Raw genomic sequence first — 23,518 nt, 5'->3', positions numbered from 1 at the left:
AGAAAACCAAAAAAATGTGGTGTCTTGGAAATAAAAGGGAGAATGTAGTTTGTCATAGGAGGGGAGTTATCACCTATATAAAGTGCTGATGGAAGGTCAAGAACATATGAATAGGAAAAGGGACCAGTGGACTGATCTATATCAGACTCTGATAAAAGCAGACTTAGTAGAGCTGTGGATACAGAAGACAGAATAGGTTGAAAATGGGGGATGAGTGGAAAATGGAATAAAAAGTGAGGAGGTAGAGTTTTTTCAAGAAGTTTTGCTGTGAGGGAGAACAAACAAAATTTTGGAGCACTTATTAGATGAAGATGGTGGTTATAGATGAATTTTTTAAAAGATTTTATTTATTTGAGAGAGAGAGAGAGAGCAAGAGAGAATGCACAAGCCGGAGAGGGGAGCAGGGATCCCACTAAGCAGGGAACCTGATGCAGGGCTCAATCCTAGGGATCATGACCTGCACGGAAGGCAGACGTTCAATGGACTGAGCCACGGTGGCACCACTATAGATGAATTTTTTAAAGGATGAGAAATACTTACTCTTGTATTTATGTAATTAAATGAATGATCCTCTAGACATGTTTTTTTGGGGGGGTGGGAAATGATTGATCAAAGGAAGAAGAAAATCCTTAAGAAGGCCAAAGGAATGGGATCTATGCACATGTTGAGGGTTTGGTCTTCAACTGGGGAAAGGAAGATTAAGTTGGGGACAGATTAAGTTAGGATTGTGGATTTATTGTTGAGAGCACAAAGACATTTACTCATACTTGGCTCATACTTCATATAGAAAATATGAACACTGAGAGAGGTAAATGATGAAAGTTTGAGAGGTCTGAGAGTTTCCTGGGAGTAGGAAAGTAAAATCTAGTTAGAGATTGAAATTTTGGTAGCCCTGTGAGACTGGGTATATCAAATTTTCAGTCATTTGGGCAGCCCCAGTGGCTCAGCAGTTTAGCGCCACCTGCAGCCCAGGTTATGATCCTGGGGACCCGGGATCGAGTCCTACATCAGGCTCCCTGCATGCAGCCTGCTTCTCCCTCTGCCTGTGTTTCTGCCTCTGTGTGTGTGTTTCTTGTGAATAAATAAAATCTTAAAAACATTTTTTTCAATCATTTTATACTAGTACAGTCCTGACTTCATGGGATAAAGTCTTTGGGGACATTGTGAGCTTGCTACATTATCTTTGCAGTACACAGCAATTTTTGGAGAAGCAAGAAAAGTTTTATAAGGCCAATCTATGCTGCCATCTCTCTGTCCATTTCCATTTATTCTTTCATTGATTCATTCAAGTTTTACTTATTGCTTAGTGTTCTGTTTTCAACCAAAGAGATGAAAGAAAAAATAGAATGGCTATCCTATTAAAACATACTGCTCATGCTTCCATAGATGACAAAATTTAAATATATAAAATAAGTAATAAAACAATTACAAAAAATAATAAAAAATAAAAAAATCAGAAAACTGTACATGCTTTGCGGTGGGAAGAAGATAGATGATGATGGTAGTGGTGGTGAGAGTGAGATGCTGAATTTTTGTTGAGTGTTAACTGTGAGCCAGGCACTTTTCTAAATGCTACTTATCTTATTTAATATACATAACACCCTGTGAAGTAGCTAGGGTTATAGTCCACATTTTACAAGGGACTAAATAGGCCTAAAATTTTTAAGTAACTTGTTCAGAATCACACAGCCAATAAATGAGTTAGGATTCAAATTTAGAGCCCACACGCCAAAGCAATATGCAATAGTTTCAGGGAAAAACAAACGGTAAGGGAGTGATAAAATTGAGGTCCTTAACTTTAGTAAGGATCACTTCAACACTTGGAATTACAACTGCAGAGCTCCTAGGCAGCCAGCTAAGCAGGAAACGGAAAGTAGCTAAACCTTTGTTTGGTGCATACTCTGTAATTTATCATTTTCCTAGTAAATCCATTGTGAAAGGTTTATTATTCCTATCTTCCAGTTGAAAAAACTGATAGTTTCTTCAGTTAGTGAACTAGGAACCAGTGTTTTCTTTTCTCTCTCTCTCTCTCTTTTTAAGATTTTATTATTTGAGAGAGAGGGTGATTGAGAGAGGAGAAAAGCACAAGCTGGGGGAGAGGCAAAGAGAGAGGGAGGAGCAGGCTTCCTGCTGAGCAAGGAGCCCCAAATGGGGCTGGATCCCAGGACCCTGGCATCAGGACCTGAGCTGAAGGCAGATGCTTAACTCATTGAGCCACCCAGGCACCCCAGTCAGTTTTTTCTTGTCTATATAACTCACATTCTTTTCCTTTAAATATAGTTGACAGGACAAAAATGAAACAGTTCAGTAAGTTTTATGGTGGTTTTTATATTGTTTTCTTAGGGGAATGTCTATGTTTATAGCATGTGTCCAAAGCAAATATATTTATTTCAAAAAGAAAGTTGAAAAATATCTGGTACTTATTAGATGGCAATTTCTTATTTTAAATAAAATTACATGTTAAATTACTCACAATTTACTCTTGAATAACTTGAGTTACAGGCAATTTTGTTTAACATTTGAGAATTTTGGTAGTGAATACAGAATAATCTTTTTTGGACTCGAGTAAAAAGCACTTTAAGAAAATCTGTTGGTTTATAACTTCAGAGATCAGTTTTCTTAAGGTTTGTTTTGTTCTCTGCTGTTAAAACATGACCACTGGTTGTGCTCCTTGGGAAGCAGAGAAGTGGAAATTTCTCACAGTGAAAGTTTGTTGAAATGTATTAAGAGCATTATAAACAGCAAAAGAGATCAATATTTCTCAACACCTAGATTCAGAATAACTTCACAGCTATTTGCTAGCTTCTTTATGATATCAGGCAAGGCACTTTGATCATCTGTAAAATAAAGATGGTAATACTTAACCTATACAATTATATAATAAAGATCTGTTGAATTAATTATGTGTATTAGAAGTAATAAATGTGTTACCTAGTACTATATGTAGTAGACTATCATTAAATGGCAACTTACTATTTTAATTATGTCTTTTTGGAAAATTGGCTGTAGTTTCTTTAAAAAGTGTTCTTTGTTGTAGAATTCTCTATATATTCTGGACATCAGTCCTCTGTCAGCTATGATTTGCAAATCTTTTCTTTCATTCCATAAGTTACCTTTTTACTCTGTTGTTAGTGCCTCTTGATACAAACAAAGTTTTAAACTTTGATGTTCATTTACTTTTCTTTTGTTGCCAAACTAAATGTCATGAAGCTATTTCCCTATATTTTCTTCTGTTTTATAATAGTTTTTGCACTTAAATTTAGATTTTTTTATTCACTTTGAGTTAATTTTTGTATATGGTGTAAGAGTCCAATTTCATTCTTTTGAATATGGGTATCTAGTTTCCCCAGCACCGTTTGTTCAAAACATGTCCTCTTTCCATTGAAATGTCAAAATCATTTGTGTATGTGTGGATATATATCTGGGCTCGCTGTTTTATTCCATTGTTCTTTATGTCTGTGTTTATACTAATATTGTAATGTTTTGATTACTGTAGCTTTGTAGTAAATTTGAAACCGTAAAGTAAGAATCTTCCAAAGATGTCCTTTGTCAAGATTATTTTGGCTATTTGGGATCCCTTGGGATTCCATATTAATTTAAGGATAGATTTTTCTATTTCTGTGAAGATCAGGGAGTTTTGATAGAGGCATCATTGAATCTGTAGATAACTTTGAGTAGTATGGACATTTTAAAAAAGATTTTATTTATTTATTTTAAGAGAGAGAGCACATGAGCCAGTGTGGGGAAGAGCAGAGGAGTAGGGAAAAGGAGAGGGAGAGAATCTCTAGCAGGTTCCATGCTGAGCACAAGCCCAACTCAAGTCTGGATCTTAGGACCCTGAGATCATGACATGAGCTGAAACCAGATGACTGAACCACCCAGCCTCCCAGGATAGTATGGACATCTTAACAATAATGTCTTCAATTCATGAATTGTCTTTTTACTTGTTTATATCTCTACTTTTTTTCAGCAATTTTTTGTCATTTTCAGGATGCCTAAGTGGCTCAGTAGTTGAACATCTGCCCTTCTGCTCAGGGCGTGATCCCGGAGTCCAGGGATCAAGTTCCACATCGGGCTCCCTGCAGGAAGCAGGCTTCTCCCTCTCCTTCTGCCTGTGTCTCTGCCCCTCTCTCTCTCTCTCTCTCTCTCTCTCTCTTTCTGTGTCTCATGAATAAATAAAATCTTTAAAAAAAAAACTTTCGTTATTTTCAGTGTATAAGACTCTCACCTCCTTGGTTAATTCCTAAGTATTTTATTATTCTTGATACTACTATAAATGGAATCATTTCCTTAATTTCATTTTTGACTTGTTCATTATTAGTGTATAGAAATACAACTGATTTTATGCAGGTGCCTACATGCCCCAGTTGGCTGAGCATCTGACTCTTGCTTTCAGATGGGGTCATGATTTCAGGGTCATGAGATCAAGCCCCAAGTCTGGCTGTGCTCAGCAGGGAGTTTGCTTGAGATTGTAACCCACTGCCCCACTCATGTTCTCTCTTTCTCTTTCAAATAAATCTTAAAAAAAAATTACAACTGATGTGTATGGGTTTACTTTATATCCTGCAAGCTTGCTGTTATTTATTAGTTTTTATAGTTTTATGTGTGGAATCTAGTATTTTTTACATATAGGATCACGTCATCTGTAAACAGATAATTTTACTTCTTCATTTATGATTTGAATGCCAATTTGTTTTCCTTGCCTAATTGCTCTGGCTAATCTTCAAATACTAAGCTTGAATATTAGTAGTAAAAATGTACATGCTTGTCTTGTTCCTATCATAGAGGAAAAGTTTTTTAGTCTTTCGTAGCTGTATATGATGTTAGATGTGAATTTTTTATATGTGGCCTTTTATGTTGAGGTAATTTTCTTCTAAGTTTGTTAGATGTTTTTATCATCTAAAGGTGTTGAATTTTGTTAAATGCTTTCTCTGTATTGGTGATCATGTGGATTTCTTTCCCATTCTGTTAATGTAGTATATTACATTGATTGATTTTTCTATGTTGAACCACCCTTACATTCAAGGAATAAATCCCACTTCATCAGAATCCTTTTAATGTGCTGCTGAATTTGGTTTCCTAGTACTTTGTTGAGGATTTTTTTTTGCGTCAGTATTCATAAGGGATATTGGTCTGTAGTTTTCTTGTAGTGCCTTTGCTTGGCTTTGGTATCAGGGTAATGCTGGCTTCATAGAATGAATTAGGGAGGGTTCCTTCCTTTTCAGTTTTTGGAAAGACTTTGATAAGTCTTTCCAGAAACAGATGGCACGATCCTATTTGTTTTTTAAATGTTTGGTAAAATTCACCAATGAGGCCATTTTATTTGGAACTTTTTCTTTCTTCCTCTCCTCTCTTCTCCTCTCTTCTCCTCTCTTCTCCTCTCTTCTCCTCTCTTCTCTCCTCTCCTCTCCTCTCCTCTCCTCTCCTCTCCTCTCGTACCCTCCCCCCCTCCCCTCCCTAGAATAAAGGGTGAATTTACTTTTATTTTTATTTTTTTTTAAGATTTTATTTATTCATGAGAGACACAAAGATAGAGGCAGAGACATAGGCAGAGGGAGAAGCAGCCTCTTCCCCTGCAGGGAGCCTGATGTGGGCCAGGCCCCCAGGATCACACCATGAGCGGACACTCAACTGCTGAGCCATGCAGGTGTCCCTATTTGGAGCTTTTCTTTGTTGAGATGTTTTTGATTACTGTTTCAATCTCTTTACTAGTTATGGATGTATTTGGATTTTCTGTTTCTCCCTGATTCAGGCACAGCAGGTTTTGTATTTTTAGGAATTTGTCCATTTCATCTAGGTTGGTCACAATTTTTTTCCAAAAAAAATTTATTTGAAAGAGAAGGAGAGCGTGCACACATTCGCAAGTTATTGCAAGGGCAGGCGAGGGGAGGGGCAAAAGGAGAGGGAGAGAGTCTTAAGGAGACTCTACACTGAGCCCAACACAGTCTTGATCTCACAACCTTGAGATCTTGACCCAAGCGGAAACCAAGTCAATCACTTAACCAACTGTGCCACCTAGGTGCCTTATTACAATTTTCTTTTAAGTAATCTGTACACTTAATGGGGTGCTCAAACTCAGATCCAAGAGTTGCATGCTCTACCAACTGAGCCAGCCAGATGCCCCAGTCACAAATTTTTTAAGCCAGAAGAGAATTATTTTAAAAATGGAGAGTAGGATATTGAGTCTTAAATCAGTGCTTCCTTTGATAGAACAAATCAGTGCTTCCTTTGACAGAACAACACAGGGATTGAAGTCACAACTCTAAGATCAAGACCTGAGCTGAGATCAAGAGTCAGACACCTAACTGACTGAGCCTCCTAGACATCCTAGTGTTACTTTAAATAGCAAGTGCATTTCAAATAATTTCTCTCTACAATTGGATAATGATAAGTTAAATATGATATATACATTTATTAAATATATATAATTTGACCATTAAGAATAATCATGATGGGATCCCTGGGTGGCTCAATGGTTTAGCGCCTTCAGGCCTGGGGCGTGATCCTGGAGTTCCGGGGTCGAGTCCCATGTTGGGCTCCCTGCACGGAGCCTGCTTTTCCGTGTCTCTGCCTCTCTCTCTCTCTCTCTCTCTCTCATGAATAAATAAATAAAATCTTTTTAAAAAAAGAATAATCATGATAAAGCAGTATAGAAAATGCCTATGATGACACAGGGATAAAATAAAACGCAAACTCATAGTTATGCTTTGTTTATAATTATAAAAGTTATTCTTGGGTATAAAAACATGTATTTATAAATCAACGTAAAATTATAAATAATTTTAATTGGTGGAATTCTGGATAATTCTTTTTGTTTTTAATTCTTAACAAGGTTCCTAGTATTGGTTCAATTAAAAATAATTCAAGATCTATGAAATAGTCTTCCCAGAAAAAACATATTCTTTTTAAAATTATTTGAGAGAGACAGAGTGAGAGCACAAGCAGGAGTGTAGGATCAGAGAGAGAGAGAAACAGACTTCCCACTGAGCCGGGAGCCAGACATGGGGCTTGATCTCAGGACCTTGGGATCATGACCTGAGCCAAAGCAGATACTTAACTGTCTGAACCACACAGGCGCCCCTGGAAAGAGCATATCCAAACTGATCAGTTTCTATGTCTAGCAGTCAATTTATAAGAAAGTTAAGAGAAACACATTAAACATCACCACAGGAAGGCAACCAGTGAAATCCATATTGTGGGAAAGTACAGGACAAATGATTCAGTTCTTTCAATAAAATATGTTTGAAGGAGAAACTATATAATAAAAGAGACTTGAGACATTCACTAATTATAGTATTAAGGACCTCTTTGATTTCTACTTCAAGCATAACATTAAAAAGCTAAATAAAATGTAAAAATATACAATACAGCATTAAATGCATAAATGAGAAAAGAAAGATCTAAAGTCAATCATCTAAGCTTCCACCTTAGGAAACTAGAATGATTGATGTTGATAATGGCAGAGACTAGGCATGTGTTGGGGCAGGGGAATATGGAATGCCCTGTAATGTTCGCTTCGCTTTGTTGTGAACCCAATACTACTCTAAAAAAAAAGAAAAAATGGGGCAGCCTGGGTGGCTCAGCGGTTTAGCACCGCCTTCAGCCCAGGGCGTGATCCTTGGAGACCCGGGATGGAGTCCCATGTTGGGCTCCCTGCATGGAGCCTGCTTCTCCCTCTGCCTGTGTCTTTGCCCCTCTCTCTCTGTGTCTCTCATGAATAAATAAATAAAAATATTTTTAAAAATTTTTAAAAATGGAGTCTATTAAAAGATATGTCTATTAAAGATATAACATTGTTCAGATACTTGATATTAAGAAATTAAGTTTAAGAATCTTAATTTTAAGATATACTACTGTTGAAATAGTCCTTGTGTTTCAGAGTTATGTACTGAAATATTTAGAGATGAAATGCTATCTGAGATTTATTTCAAAATTATTAAATGAAGAACTAGACGAGGATTTGCTTTAATAATTGTTTCACCTGGGCACTGGGCACTTAAGGATTTTTTATGCTGTTATGTCTACTTTTATATGATTGAAATTTTCTATTAAAAATGTTTTAAAAATGCAGAATGACCAAAATATGGCTTAAAGTAGGGGGGATGTGTTTTAATTTTTTGCCTTTAACAAATTAGCACTTTTTAAAAAATATTTATGTATTCATGAGAGAGGCAGAGACACAGGCAGAGGGAGAAACAGGCTCCATGCAGGGAGCCCAATGTGGGACTCGATCTCTGGTCTCCAGGATCACGCCTTGGGCGGAAGGCAGGCGCTCAACCACTGAGCCACCCAGGCGTCCCAAATTAGCACTTTTTAACCTACACATAAAACATAAAACACAATATATGTTATTTATAAAATAACAACAGGACATATAAGAATTAATTTATAGCGTATTACAGGAATTGAGTTTGGTAGCTTCAAACAAATTTAAGGTTTTATGTTGAATTTATTTTCTTATAATTCTGGTGTTGTATTTGTCTGTGTAACCTGGATTGGAAATAAAATTGTGGGATCCCTGGGTGGCACAGCAGTTTGGCGCCTGCCTTTGGCCCAGGGCGCGATCCTGGAGACCCAGGATCGAATCCCACGTCGGGCTCCCGGTGCATGGAGCCTGCTTCTCCCTCTGCCTATGTCTCTGCCTCTCTCTCTCTCTCTCTCTCTCTCTCTGTGTGACTATCATAAATAAATAAAAATTAAAAAAAAAAGGAAATAAAATTGCAAGGTTAAATTAGAGACCTTTTATAGCCCTTCCTGTGGTATACTCTTAAAATGACTAATAATTATTTTTGTTTTCAGTTAATAACAGTAGTTGGTTGGAACAGGTGCTTGAATAGAGGCAGAGTTGGCATCAGAACTGCTTTAGCTCTTACTACATTGGTTTTGGTATTTGCTAATAAGCAAGGGTAAAGTACTTTTCTGACTTTAAGAATTTTTACAAGCTGGGATGTCTAGGTGGCTCAGTGGTTGAGCATCTACCTCTGGCCCAAGGCGTGATCCTGGAGTCCAGGAATCGAGTCTCATGTCGGGCTCCCTGCAGGGAGACTGCTTCTCCCTCTGCCTGTGTCTCTCTCATGAATAAATAAATAAAATCTTTAAAAAAAAAGAAAAAAAATAATTTTTATAAGCTGTTACTGTCACTTTGTGAATAGCTGGGTATTAGTCACAAGCACTTTCATGCTTTTTGTTCTTGCAAGGCAGTTATTTTTGTCATAATTACAGTGCTTTTTGAAGACCTGGGATGTCACTTTTTCCACTTTCTGAATTGGAACGAAATAAGTGAACATTTGGTGATTTGAATTTTCAAGAATTTTCAAGGATTAATAAGTATTATTTACACTCTAAAGGGGAATAAATAGGCACAAATGGTACTTGAGTATAAAACTTGCTTATAAATTTGGCAGTAAGATGTGTTATGTAGAAAGCCATGAGTAGGAAGTTTGGAAAGGGAAATAAAGGCACCATCATTTCACTCGGTCTCAATTTACTACGTTTTATATGTATTATCCATTTAATCCTCATAAAAGCCTTACAAGGAGAATATTAACATTTTATTTTTACATATAAGGAGAAACTGAGGCTGGCAGAGTTTAAAATATTCCCATAAAGGGGATCCCGGGGTGGCTCAGCGGTTTAGCACCTGCCTTAGGCCCAGGGCGTGATCCTGGGGTCCCGGGATCGAGTCCTGAGTCGGGCTCCCAGCATGGAGCCTGCTTCTCCCTCTGCCTGTGTCTCTGCCCCCCTCTCTCTCTGTCTATTATGAATAAATAAATAAAATCTTTAAAAAATATATTCCCATAAAGTTATTTGGTCAGGGAATGATAAAGTTGAGATTGAAGTCCAGAAATGGCACATTAAAGAAAAATTACAAATACTCTAGATGGTCAGAGAAAAATACCATATGATCTCTCTTTTATGTGGAATCTAAAAGTAAAAAAACTAATACCCTAAGCCCATAGAATGGATAAGTGGTTGCCAGAAGCAGGGAGGAAATGAGGGGTAGGGGTAGGGTAAAATGGCAAAATGGTTGAAGGGAGTCAAAAGGTATTGACTTTCAGTTATAAAATAAGTCATGGGGACGTAATGCAGAGCATAGCAATTATAGTTAATATTACTATATAGCATATTTGGAATTTACCAAGACAGTAAATCTTTTTTTTTTTTAATTTTTATTTTTGATAGTCACAGAGAGAGAGAGGGAGAGGCAGAGACACAGGCAGAGGGAGAAACAGGCTCCATGCACCGGGAGCCCGATGTGGGACTCGATCCCGGGTCTCCAGGATCGCGCCCCGGGCCAAAGGCAGGCGCCAAACCGCTGCGCCACCCAGGGATCCCCAAGACAGTAAATCTTAAAAGTTGTCATAACAGGAAAAATTCTGTAACTATGTATGATAACATATGTCGACTAGACTTTATTGTCGTCATTTTGCAATATATACAAATACTAAGTCATTATGTTGTACACCTGAAACTAATATAATGTGTGTCAGTTATACCTCAATTAAAAAAAAATTAAACTCTACAAAGAATAAACCTTAATATATGTAAACAATGAAATAAAGGAACTGACCTCAGTAAAAACAACAACAACAAAAACAAACAAACAAACCCACATAAGTGGAACATTTTAACTGGTCCTTAGCTGGAACATTGAATAGCTTATGCACTATAAATTATCATAATTTGTCTCTTTACAAAGAGACAACTTTTACTATTTGCTTCTCCACTCACATATTCATGTGTGCAGTAATTTTAGTAATCAGGAAGCAAGAAACATTCGTTAAGCACCTATTTTATTTCAGGCACTGTGGTATCAGTATTAAAATACTTCAATCCTTCATGAAGTTTACATCCTAGTGTGGGAAAATGAAGACTATGGTAAATGTAGTAATAGATTGCAGTAGATTGTGTTAGTTGTGATAATAAAAGTATATGGGGTGATATTTTGGTAGTATAATAAGTTTGTATGTGCAGATAATGTAATTCTCTATTTCTAGAACTGTCTTTTTGACTCTGACCCTCAGCTCAGAACTGGGGAAGGATCTTAGATGATGTTTGGAATGTGAAGTGGGATGCTGTTTGTTTGTCACAGTGACTGGGATTGCTACTGGTGTATAGTAATTTGGGACCCGGGCTTCTAAACATCCTGTGTTAAGCAGAACAGTGCTGTGCAGGGAAGAATTGGCTGCCCCAAATGCCAAGAATGCCAAGTTGTTCAGAAACACTGACTAGCCTGATTCATGGCAAGCAACTTCATCTGGTAGTTTTAAATCCAGAATTATTATTGTTCTCATGTGGTTCAAATCTCCTAGATTCTACATATCTATTCCATGGTACTAATTCTAATGACCTGAGGAGCTTATTACATGATAGTCTTTGTCTTTTTGAGAATGAAAACCAGCATTTCTGGGTCATTCTTCTGTTTTATGTTGTGGTACGACACCTGTCAGCAGTATGTACTGTTCTGTGGTGGTTTTGTGATTTATGTTACATTTGATCCCATGTAGTTCTCTGGCATGGGTGATCCCACAGAAATGCATCCATTTGCCTGACTCCCATTTTCTTTTTTTTTTTTTTTAATTTTTTATTTTTTTATTTATTTATGATAGTCACAGAGAGAGAGAGAGAGAGAGAGGCAGAGACATAGGCAGAGGGAGAAGCAGGCTCCATGCACTGGAAGCCCGATGTGGGATTCGATCCCGGGTCTCCAGAATTGTGCCCTGGGCCAAAGGCAGGCGCCAAACCGCTGCGCCACCCAGGGATCCCCCTGACTCCCATTTTCTTACCATTGTAGGTAGTTTCTTGGCAGGTCATCCACTTTTCTAACTAACTTCTGTACCTTTCTCTAATTTCCTTGGAGACATAAAAGATCCCCCTTCACACTATTGTTAGACCCATCGCTTATTGGGAAGGATAGTAGTCTTAGGTGTTGTTGTTTAACTGCATAATGCTGCCCCCTAGCTTGCTTTTTAAAAAGGGTATCTTTGGTTTTTGTTTTGTTTTGTTTTGTTTGTTTGTTTTTTATACTTTCTTGAGGATTTTTTACCCAAAGCAAGTCCTTTACTTTGGAAAGTTGCTAGTTGTATTAATTTTATAGGACTGCCATAATGAAGGACTACTGGGGGATACCTGGGTGGCTGGGTCAGTTGGCCTCTGATTCTTGATTTCGGCTCAGGTCATGATCTCAGGGTGGTAAGATTGAGCCCCAAGTAAGGCTCCAGGCTCAGTGCAGAGTCTACTTGTCCCTCTCTCTCTGCTCCTTCCCCCCACTCACACTCACTCGCTCTCAAATAAATAAATAAAAATTTAAAAATAAAGTACCACCAACTGGTGGCTTAAACAATAGAAATTTATTGTGCCACAATTCCAGAGGTTAGAAGTCTGAGATTGAGATGGTGATAGGGTTGGTTCCTTCTGATGGTCTTGAGAGAAGGATCTATTCCGTGTCTTTTTCCTTGGCTTATAGTTCATATCTTTATGTTTATATCGTAATCTCTGCATACTGTGTCCATATTTGCCCTTTTATAAAGTTACCAGTCATATTGGATTAGGAGCCTACCTTAATGACCTCATTTAATTTGATTACCTCTGTAAAGACTCTGTTTCCAAATGAGTCACATTCTGTAGTAGTACTGAGAGACTTAAATATGTGCATTCAGGGGAGAGACGATTCAACCTGTAACGCCCAACTAATGTCCCTTTTAATTCTATTTTTCATTTAGAATACAGAAAAGGGTCTACTCAAAATAAAATTAAAATATCCCAGTCCAACACCTAGAAAATGTATATAAAATAAAAAGAGAGAGGGGGAAAAAGCCCTGTTTCCATCCAATTCTTATCCTCTAACTTGACCTTTTTACTGTACCCTCACCACCATTGGATGATACCAGTTTTTTTTTTTAATTTTTGTACAACGAAAAAGAGTATCTCATTCCTTTAATTTTTATTTTGTCATAAGTGTTACTTAGTATATCTTTATTTACTAGCCATTTTATTTTTCTTTTCTTTTTTTTTAAAAGATTTTATTTATTCATGAGAGACACAGAGAGAAAGGCAGAGACACAGGCAGAGAGAGGAGAAGCAGGCTCCATGCGGGGAGCCCGATGTGGGACTTGATCCCAGGTCTCCAGGATCATGCCCTGAGCCAAAGGCAGATGCTCAACCACTGAGCCACCCAAGCGTCCCTTTATTTTTCTGTAAATTTACCTATGTGAGTTATCTTCTCTAGAGGTATTTGTATTTTTCTTATTAGTTCATTGAAGCTTTTTATATGTTATGGATCTTAGTCCTTTGTTCATTATATATAACATAAATATTTTATCTAGTCTATTTTAGTCTTTTTGATGTATTGTAAATGGAATTGTTTTGTAATTTCCTTTTCAGATTGTTCATTTTTAGTGTATAGAAATGCAACTGATATTTGTGTGTGGACTTGGTATACTGCAACTTCACTGAATTCATTTATAAGTTTTAATAGTTTATGTGAAATATGTAGGGTTTTCTGTATATAAGTTCTTATCATCTGCAGACAGATATTTTTATCTGTCAGATATTTTACTTCTTTCTAGTTTGGATGCCTTTTATTTCTTTTTCTTGTCTAAGTACTTTGGCTAGAAATTCCAATACCAATGTTGAGAAGAGGAGGTGAAAGCAGGCATCCTTTTAGAACTTAGAGAAAAAGCTTTCAGTTTTTTTACCATTGAGTATGTTTGCTGTGGGTGTTTTGTATATGGCTTTTATTATGTTGTGATAGTTTCCTTCTGTTTCTAGTCTCTTGGCTTTTTATTATGAAAGGGTGTTGCATTTTGTCAAAGGTTTTTTTTTAATTGAAATGATTTTATGGGTTTTTTTCTTTCATTTTGTTAATGTGTATTACACTGATTGAGTTTTGTACATTGAAAAATCCCAGACCCATTCTTTTTTTTCTACACTGTAGCCATGCAGGTCTGATTATATCTTTCTCTTTGATTAAAATATTTAAGTGATTTCCCACTGCTCTCTTTAGAAAACCAAAATTATTAATAAAACATATAGAACCTTTGCTTGGTTTGCCATCTTTTTTTGTAACTGAATGTAATTAACATACAATGTTATATTTCATATGTATAATATAATGATTCAAGAGTTCTATATATTACTCTTAATGACTGTTCCCTATGCTCTACTTTTCATCCCCATGACTTATGACTCCTATAACTAGAAGTTTGTACCTCTTAATTCCCTTTATCTATTTCATCCATACCCTCCCCTCACCCCGCTAACCTCCCCCTGGCAACCACCAGTTCTCTGTATTTGAGTCCATATTTTTGTTTGTTTCTTTGTTCATTTGTTTTGTGTCTTAGATTCTACACATGAATGAAATCATATGCTATTTGTCTTATCTGGCCTCATCTTATTCCTCGCCTCCCTTAACCTAAGGGTCTCTAGCTACATTAACTATTTTTATTTTTTATTTATTTTAAGATTTTATTTATTTATTCATGAGAATATACAGAGAGGAGAGAGAGAAGCAGAGACACAGACAGAAGGAGAAGCAGGCTCCATGCAGGGAGCCTGATGTGGGACTCGATCCCGGGTCTCCAGGATTATACCCTGGGCTGCAGGCAGTGCTAAACCGCTGAGCCACTGGGGCTACCCTACATTAACTATTTTTAGTTCCTTAATGGAGCCATGCTTTCTTCTCCTGATGAGACCTGTGCATTTGCAGTTACCTTGGCTTATTATTGTCTCTCTCTCCTTGTTACCATTTTATGCCTAGAAAACTTTTACCTCAGAGTTTATCTTTCTCATTTCCTAAATAAAACCTTCCTTGACCCTGCCAGTTGTGGTAAAGCCTAGAATACATCTTATTTTACCATGTACTTCTTTTGAAGCAAATAATTTTATATTCACTTGTGTGATTATTTAATTTTAGATTACAATCTCTATAGACTATAACTTTCATTAAGGCAAAGGTCATACCTGTTTTTGTTCACTGATGCATCTAGTATGGTAGCCTGACCCAGCACATAGTTGGGGCTCAAATAACTGTAGCGTAAATGAATAAATGATGCCTTCTTGGCTTTACATCTTGATTACAAAGATTATCATAATTAGGTTTACTGTTTAGAAAGTTTGTCATTTATTGTTTGTGTGAAAGATGAATTAGAAAGGCATCTGAAGATTAGGAGGACAGATCATTATGTTATCTTCTTGGCCTCGGATAATAGAAGCCTGAATAAAGGCAGCAGCATTAATGATGGAGAGGGAGAGATGGTATTTTGGGAGTACCATTTAAGGGGTAGAACGAGGGCAGCCCCGGTGGCTCAGCGGTTTCACGCCTGCCTTCAGCCCAGGGCGTGATCCAGGAGACCCAGGATCGAGTCCCACGTCGGGCTCCCTGCATGGGCCTGCTTCTCCCTCTGCCTGTGTCTCTGCCCCCCCCCCCCCCCCCCGTCTGTGTGTGTGTCTCATTAATGAATGAATAAATAAATAAATCTTAAAAAAAAATAAGGGGAGAACGAATAGGACTTAGCAACTGACTGACTAGATGTAGTCATGGTGAGGGAGAAGGAAAAGTCAAGTCTCAAAATGAAATGCCATCTATGAATTAGAATGAGACAGTATTACGTAGTGGTTAAGAACAGAGCCTTTGGAGACTTATTAGGTAACCTACTAGCTGTACAGCTGAATGATTTTACTTGACATTTTTTTATTTAACTCTGTTAATTGTGAATGATTGCGTTCACAGGTTAAATGAGATAATATATGTAAAAAGCTTGTATTCATACAATTTGCTGTGAACTTGAACAAGTAGTCATTTAACCATCCAAACTCAGTTTCTTCTGATAGCAAAAAGGATAATATATTTCTTGTTCCCCCTGCATTGCAGTTACTTTGAGAAATATAAAGCTTCTGAAAACTAAATTGATAATCATGGTAGGAGAGGAGATGATCTCTCTCGGTCTGAGACCTGAGGTCTATGACCTCATTTCTTGATTCATCTTTGTAAGATAGATACTTCCTTTTTTTTAAAGATTTTATTTTTATTTATTCACGAGAGACACACACACAGAGGGGCAGAGACATAAGCAGAGGGAAAAGCTCTCCCTGCGGAGAGCCAGATGCAGGACTCGATCCCAGGATCACTCCCTGAGCTGAAGGCAGACACAACCACTGAACCACCCAGGTGCCCCAGATAGGTACATCCTGGCCACAAAGACTGGATTAGTAGAATTTATCCTACTGCAACAGCCTTCTGTCTGTATGGAGCTCTCTGTGATAAGTGACTAATGACTCCTCAAGAAAATAAATCTTAGCAGGGAGCTAAGGAGATTCTTATTGCCTGATGTGGAAGGGAGAAGAAAGTAGTATTATCAGGAACCAACTCTGGAAAGTGGAAATAAGGTGCTAGAAATTGGCCTTGGTGAAATTGGTGAATTTTTGGTTGCCTGCTCTGATTTCCTATAGCTGGGCCTGTGCTTATTTTTGTGATTGAGTTGTATACTTTGATTTTTCCTGGCTTTCATAGCAAACCAGTGAAAATAAGTATTATGATTATTATTCCACACATAAAATGAGTAAAAACCAGAAGCTCAAACCTGGAATTCTCAATGCTTGCTTATTATTTTATCCTGCTCTATTGCCTTTCCAAACAGATGTAACTATCTTTAAATGCCCATGTTACATGGTATTGTGTATAGGAATATCACCTAAGGGCAGTTCATTTTTCCCCCTGCTGTGTATTTGTTATGTAATCTTGGATAAGATTTTTATTTTCAACCAACACTTTTACTTCTTGCTGACAGATGTGTCATCTCACTCTTGCTTTTGAATTGGGTCTTGTGCCCAGCTTTCTCAATTGCATTTTCCTTTGAAATTTTCAGTGTTGTAGTAATATGATATCCTGTCAGTCAGTGTTGGTCAGTATTGGTTTATTCCCTTTGTACTGTGATCCTAAATACATTTAGTATGTTCTTTTTCTTTCCTATAGGTTTTCTGTGCTTCCTGCTGTAGCCTGAAATGTAAACTGTTATACATGGATAGAAAGGAAGCTAGAGTATGTGTAATCTGCCATTCAGTGCTAATGAATGGTAAGTATTAAAACAGTTTGAATTCACAGTTATGAAGACAAAACAAGAGAATTCCTATGAAAAGGCTACTGTTTTTTCCTGCCTTTCTCCATATGTTGTTCACCTTCTCAAAAGGCACACCTTTAACTGAAAATATTGAGCTAAATTTCCATGTTTTGAAGATGTTGTAGCATTTCAAGATTCCTGTGCCTAATTTAATGAATGAATGCTAATGTCAGGTAAGTTTTGCAGGAAGAAAGGAGGTTCTCATGGAAATCTGGTGCTGTGTGGCTTTACTGTTCTGTGAAATGACTAAAGTGGGATGGTGGGTAGGCTATTGACTACTCAGATGATGAAATACTAAAATTGGGCCAAGGTTTTCCTTTCAAGGGAAGCTATCTCTTTCTAGGGAATACCTTGATAACTTAAAATGTGTTCTTATTAACACCTTGTTTTATTTATCTTGCTAAAAATAAGTATTTTAGCATCTAAGATCAAATAGAGAAGTGCATTTATCTATCAGTTATCTCCTTAATACTATTTAGATTTGTCATAAGGATATTAATTTTGAATTTAGTTATGTGGTAGAAGAATATGGCCAGAAGAAAGTAAATACAGCTTGTCCAGTGTTCATCTTTTGTGGGACTGGAAATGAATCTAAGGACATTTTAGTTAAAACTTTAAAAAAACAACAATAGAATTTTTGTAAAGAGATACAATAAAATTGATCAGGCTGTAGTATTTTCTCTTTGAGTACCTCTTTGCACAGTTGCCAGAAGAATTGCTAATAAAATGTTCAACTTGGGCACCACTGCTGCCTGTGCCAGGGAGTGTGCATCCTGGAGGCCGGAACCTATCTGCTTCAGACCCCTCCTGCTCTGTCTGTCTGCGTTGCTCATAGTGATGTTTTCCTGTTGCTGGCTTATTAACCTACTGCATGTCAGTTAATCTGATCTGTTCTGATCTCCTGTGATCCACCCAATTTCCTCCCATTTCTGAATTCTTACAGTTTTGATCAAATGTTAATTCATTCTCTCCACTCTTAAGGGTCAATTTTTAGATTGTAGTTATTTCATTCATTTACTCAATTGATGATTTTTAATTCTGCTTTCATTTTCAGCCATATATCCACAGAAAAGAGCATGATACTTAATTACAGTACCTACTACCTCTTTTATTTGATGAGGTCTTTCAAGTTGATAGCTTCTTCCTTTTTTTTTTTTTTTAACTTGGCATAGCTAAAGATGAAGGAAATGGCAGAGGATTAATATAGAATACTTATTTTTATTAAGCCAAGGATGCCCTTACCAGGGGATCCTAAAGTATCTACTTTTTCTGGTTTTTCCAGTGTCTTTCCTCTTGCATGGCTTAGCGAAGTCTTTTTCTGAATATTTAATTTGATGCTTTTCAGTGTTTCCTATCCCTATTTCCTTTCACTTTTTTTCTTCCTACCATTTTTCTGCCAGTGCTTTCAAAGGAACACAGCTATTGTTTTTAGTCTTGTCCTGGAGTTTAGAGGCAATAAATGTTCATAATCTTATGGATCATTCTTTGATGTTGAATGAGAGTTTTTAAGAGATGCTTTAAAAAATTGAGTGGATTCCATTCCTGGGCATATAGTATTACCTGAACCTGAAGATAAAATTTGATATCTTTCATTTCTGTAGTATCTTGCATCCTGTTTACTTTAAAAACAATAGTTGATATGTCAATATTTAGTTAGTAAAATTATATAGAATATACAGATTCTTAACACATTTGTGATCATTCATATTGGTTGATGGCAGTTATATGACATTGGCACATTTTCATGTTCAAATGGGTCCTATGCTTTTGAGGCACACCAGAGGTGTGAAATGGTTTTTGTTGCTGGATACTTTTACATGAAGTAATGATTACACACAAGCAGAATTCACAAAAATGTTGAGATGTGTTCTCTTGAGCTTTAGCCTTCAGAATTTTTCAAGTGAGATTTTACCTCCACTGAGAAAAGCCTAGAAGTCTATAAATGAAACCAAGAATATCATACAATGGAGTTATGCTATTTTAATCTCCGATTTTGATTTTCATTAGAACTTTATAAAATGCATAGAATATTAAACCTGCCCCCGCCATGTCTAAATGCTATCGCAGTTGCAAATTCTAGTTTGATGTTTCACTCCCTGTTAAGGGAACATATGGTCTCTTTTAAAGAAGCCAGGTGCCTAGTCATTAACCTCAGACTGATATATCAGTCTGTATCAGAAGTATCACCTACTTCTTATTTGTTGCTTCCAAATAGTTTACTTAACTAAATGGTCTCCTTTATTGAGTAAAATCACCTATCTCCTTCATACTTTCACTAGCTGGAAGAGAGACATACTATGAGTGTTAATGAGGAGGAACTACATTATTTATCCAATATTGTGGAGGTCTTGATGTCCATATTTTGCAATCCATTCACATTGATTGTCTGTATTTGCTTTAGCTCAAGCCTGGGAGAACATGATGAGTGCCTCAAGCCAGAGCCCTAACCCTAACAATCCTGCTGAATACTGTTCTACTATCCCTCCCTTGCAGCAAGCTCAGGCCTCAGGAGCCCTGAGCTCTCCACCTCCCACTGTGATGGTACCTGTGGGAGTTTTAAAGCACCCTGGAGCAGAAGGTAGGGGATCATGTGCTCTTCTCTCTCTTTTTCCTCACCAAGTTCCTCTGAAAATGTGCTGATGTGATTTTACAGCACAAGTCTTTAAAACACTGTAGATAAGTCCCTTTGGGTGGTTATTAAAGTGGAAGGAACAAGGTGAGAAATGTGTCAAGACTATTTCTGGGCAAATAAAGAATAATACTGTGTTGCCTGATATTTTGGAGGCACCTCTAAAAATATGCTAATACACTCTCCAGCTTAAGAATGGAGTGATTACACTGCTTATACTTGAAAAAAGATACAGAATTTGAGGTTGGTCTGTAAAATCCTAGCTTCATGCCTACTTTAATGTTCTTTGTAGGAGTTTATGAAAATGGAGAGTTCTTTCTTTGGACCAGCCCATTCTAATATTGCTTTTTGAAAACACATTGCCATTTTCTCTTTTCATTTTTAATCTATCCATATAAAAATATGAAAATATGTTAGGTACTTAGACCTTTATAAATCTGGAACTTTAATTCTGATTATATAGGTGATAGGTAGGAAATCATAGGTTCAACTTATTTTAGTCTATTATATCTTTAGGATTATGATATTGTCTGCTGAAAGGCACTTTGTAAATTCAGGAGATAATCAGTAGTAAAAATAACAATTATGTATTTCCTTAAAAAGATCTTGTGAAGAAGTTTCCCTTGATAATTAAGATCAATCTTCTTTGATTAATTTTATGTCTTTTTGTCTAGTAATATTTCCTTCCCCTTGCTAACTAGCCCTCCTCCCTGTTTGAAGATCAAAGACTTCTACTGACATTGTCACATTCTTCCCCATTTCCCCCTCTCTTCAGATCATCCCTTAGTCATATTCCTTGTATTTTTATGAGTTCAGACTTTCTTTCTTAAAATCTTTATTCTCTTCATTTGTTGTTTTTGTTGTTCTTTGCTAGTCGTTCTTTGTTTTGGTTGTTTGGAATTGATTTCCAGAACTGGATTTAAAGAGATCATTTCATCAGACCTAGTGTTCCAGCTTTTCCCCTATTGCGAACTACTTTTGCACTGCCAGGTCACTCTTTTTTCATCTTCAGTTATACTTCAGCCAAAAATCTGGTCAGTTTGCTTCCCAACTCTCTTATATATCTGTGCCAACTCTTCCTTTATTAGTAAATAATTCTTGAACATTCTTCAGGGCATCTTTTGCCCTTTAAAAATACCAAATCACTTTTCCAGATATTTAATTCCTGGGGAAACTTCATACTTTTAGGAGATGTGGATATCTATTGCTAGATATTTTCCCCCTGCTATTAATTTATTTCTTAGGCATTTAAAAAACCTTTTTTAGTTTCTCTGTCAATAATAGGGAACAGAGTATGTGACATTATCATAAGTGTACTTAATATTTTAAAGCAAAGTGTTTTAAATCTTTAAGTTACAGAAATAAAGAATATATTTAAACTCATATTTTATTTATAACTACTTTTAAACACAGTTACAATTCTTATATTTATAAGATGCTAAGAAGTGATTTCTTAGTACTTCTGGAATTGGTGACCTTCTCTTCTTTGATGTTAAGAAGTCCTACCAATATCACATTGATACCTGTTTTATTTTTCTGGCTCCTCAAGTGGCTCAGCCCAGAGAGCAGAGGCGAGTTTGGTTTGCTGATGGGATCCTGCCTAATGGAGAAGTTGCTGATGCAGCCAAATTAACCGTGAATGGAACTTCCTCTGCAGGAACCCTGGCTGTGTCACATGACCCAGTGAAGCCAGTAACTACCAGTCCTCTACCAGCAGAGGTAAGAAAATAAAACAGCAGCTAAAAATGTGTACTTAGTTTACTCAGCATTGTGCTGCTTCTGCCTTGCCACTTTCTAAGTTGAGTGACCTTTCTATGGAACCCTGTGGGTTTCAGATACAGTTTAGTGCATATGTCTGTGTGTCTAGGGGTAAAGTAAAGGTGGCAAAATCAGGTTTTTTTAAAATAAAGATTTATTTATTTATTCATGAGACACACAGAGAGAGAGAGGCAGAGACACAGGCAGAGGGAGAAGAAGCAGGCTTCCTGCAGGGAGCCCGATGTGGGACTCGATCCCAGGACCCTGGGATCACGCTCTGAGCCAAAGGCGGGCGCTAAACCACTGAGCCACCCAGGTGTCCTGGCAAAATCAGTTCTTGTTTGCTCTATATTTAGAGGGTTTTTTTTCCCCCCAAGAGAAAGACTCTTATGAAGGTTGTTCTCAGTGGGCTCAGGCTACTGCTGTAGTTAGATAGAGGTCATGCAGAGGGAATCCTGCCGCCTTTGTACATTGGTTTTCAAACTATGTTCCCCAGCTTCTTTGGTGATCTCTTGGGAGTGCCATGGTGAGGAAGGGCCAGGCCATATACAGGTGGCTGAGGAATCCCTCTCTTCCTTTCTCTTCAACTGAGCATCTCTACTTTCTTCTGTTCTACTTTTTGGTTTCTATGTAAGATTTTTAAAGACTTTATTTTTAAGTGACCTCTACATCCAACGTGGGGCTCAAACTTAAAACCCCAAGATCAAGAGTTGTGCAATCTACCAACTGAGCCAGACAGGTGACCCTGATAGGTTTTTAAAATATAAATTTTGTTTGACTGCAAGAGGAAGTTCTGGTAAGTGAATATTACAGGGAAACGGTTCAGCTCAGTTTACAAAACTAAACCAAGATATTTTATTTCTGTCTTTTACATTGTTCAACACTCTATTTTATTTTATTTTATTAAGATTTTATTTATTTATTCATGAGAGACACACAGAGGCAGAGACACAGGCAGAGGGAGAAGCAGGCTCCATGCAGGGAGCCCGATGTGGGACTTGATCCCGGGGCTCCAGGATCATACTCTGGGCCGAAGGCAGGCACCAAACTGCTGAGCCACCAAGGCATCCCTCAACACTCTATTTTTAAACACTTATCTGGTAAAATGTAGGAAAACAAATTTAGGGCCAGACTAGAATATATTTTTCTCATCTTAATGGTTCAGTAAAATGCATGGCACTTAGTAGGTACTCAGTGAATGAAATAAATTCCTTTTCGCAGATGATACATAAGAGGAAACCCGATGACCACTTTCTGTGAAACTAAAAGATGGATTTATGCATCAATAAATAATAAGTTAGAATAGATTATTTCCTCTGCTAGGTTTCAAATCAGTAATAATGGTTTGTCAATAAAATTTTCCAGTGATGAGAACACTGCAAAATTTTTAGCAAAAGCCTGCTAAAAACTGATAGAGTCCTAAATAATAGCATAGACAAAAATATAGTAAGACATGGACATATTTTTTAAAAAATAGTTTTAGGGATCCCTGGGTGGCGCAGCGGTTTGGCGCCTGCCTTTGGCCCAGGGCGCGATCCTGGAGATCCTGGAGATCCAGGATAGAATCCCACATCAGGCTCCTGGTGCATGGAGCCTGCTTCTCCCTCCGCCTGTGTCTCTGCCTCTCTCTCTTCTCTCTCTCTCTCTCTCTCTCTCTATGACTATCATAAATAAATAAAAATTTTAAAAAAAAGTTTAAAAAAAATAAAAAATAGTTTTAATCTTTATTCAAGTATAAAATCTAGATAGCATTGTGCTTGAGGCACATTAATCTTTAAGAAGCAACTTGATGAACTTATGGACATACCCATGCAACCACTACCCAAGTGAAAATACTCTAGAGGGTTCCCTTGTGTCCTTTTCAAAACCTGCCTGTGTTTTCCCCAAGGTAATCATTATTTTGATTTGTATTACCATGGATTACTTTTGACTGTTCTTAAATTTCATCTAAATGCAAACATAGTATATAGTATTTTGTGTCTAGCTTCTTATGAAGATTTGATTATGAGATTTA

At 37.1% G+C, this 23,518-nt stretch overlaps 1 protein-coding gene across 4 annotated transcripts in view; it reads left to right on the top strand.

Annotated features, from left to right (window-relative positions):
- ZFYVE9 (zinc finger FYVE-type containing 9) overlaps positions 1 to 23,518 on the top strand; it is a 189,729-nt gene that overhangs the window by 95,303 nt on the left and 70,908 nt on the right. For 2 of the 4 annotated variants that reach the window (XR_011994794.1, XM_072723960.1), the window contains exons 5-7: positions 16,973 to 17,072; positions 19,519 to 19,695; positions 21,296 to 21,465. Coding sequence is in view for 2 of the 4 variants with exons in the window: in XM_072723960.1 (XP_072580061.1) it covers positions 16,973 to 17,072; positions 19,519 to 19,695; positions 21,296 to 21,465 (447 nt within the window). In the remaining 2 variants the exon portion in view is untranslated. The remainder of the gene's footprint in view (positions 1 to 16,972; positions 17,073 to 19,518; positions 19,696 to 21,295; positions 21,466 to 23,518) is intronic. The other 2 variants (XR_011994795.1, XM_072723961.1) reach the window with 1 other exon arrangement.

This window comes from Vulpes vulpes, chromosome 10 (assembly GCF_048418805.1).
Source record: "Vulpes vulpes isolate BD-2025 chromosome 10, VulVul3, whole genome shotgun sequence".
NCBI lineage: Eukaryota > Metazoa > Chordata > Mammalia > Carnivora > Canidae > Vulpes > Vulpes vulpes.
This window is presented reverse-complemented; position numbering and strand designations above follow the sequence as displayed.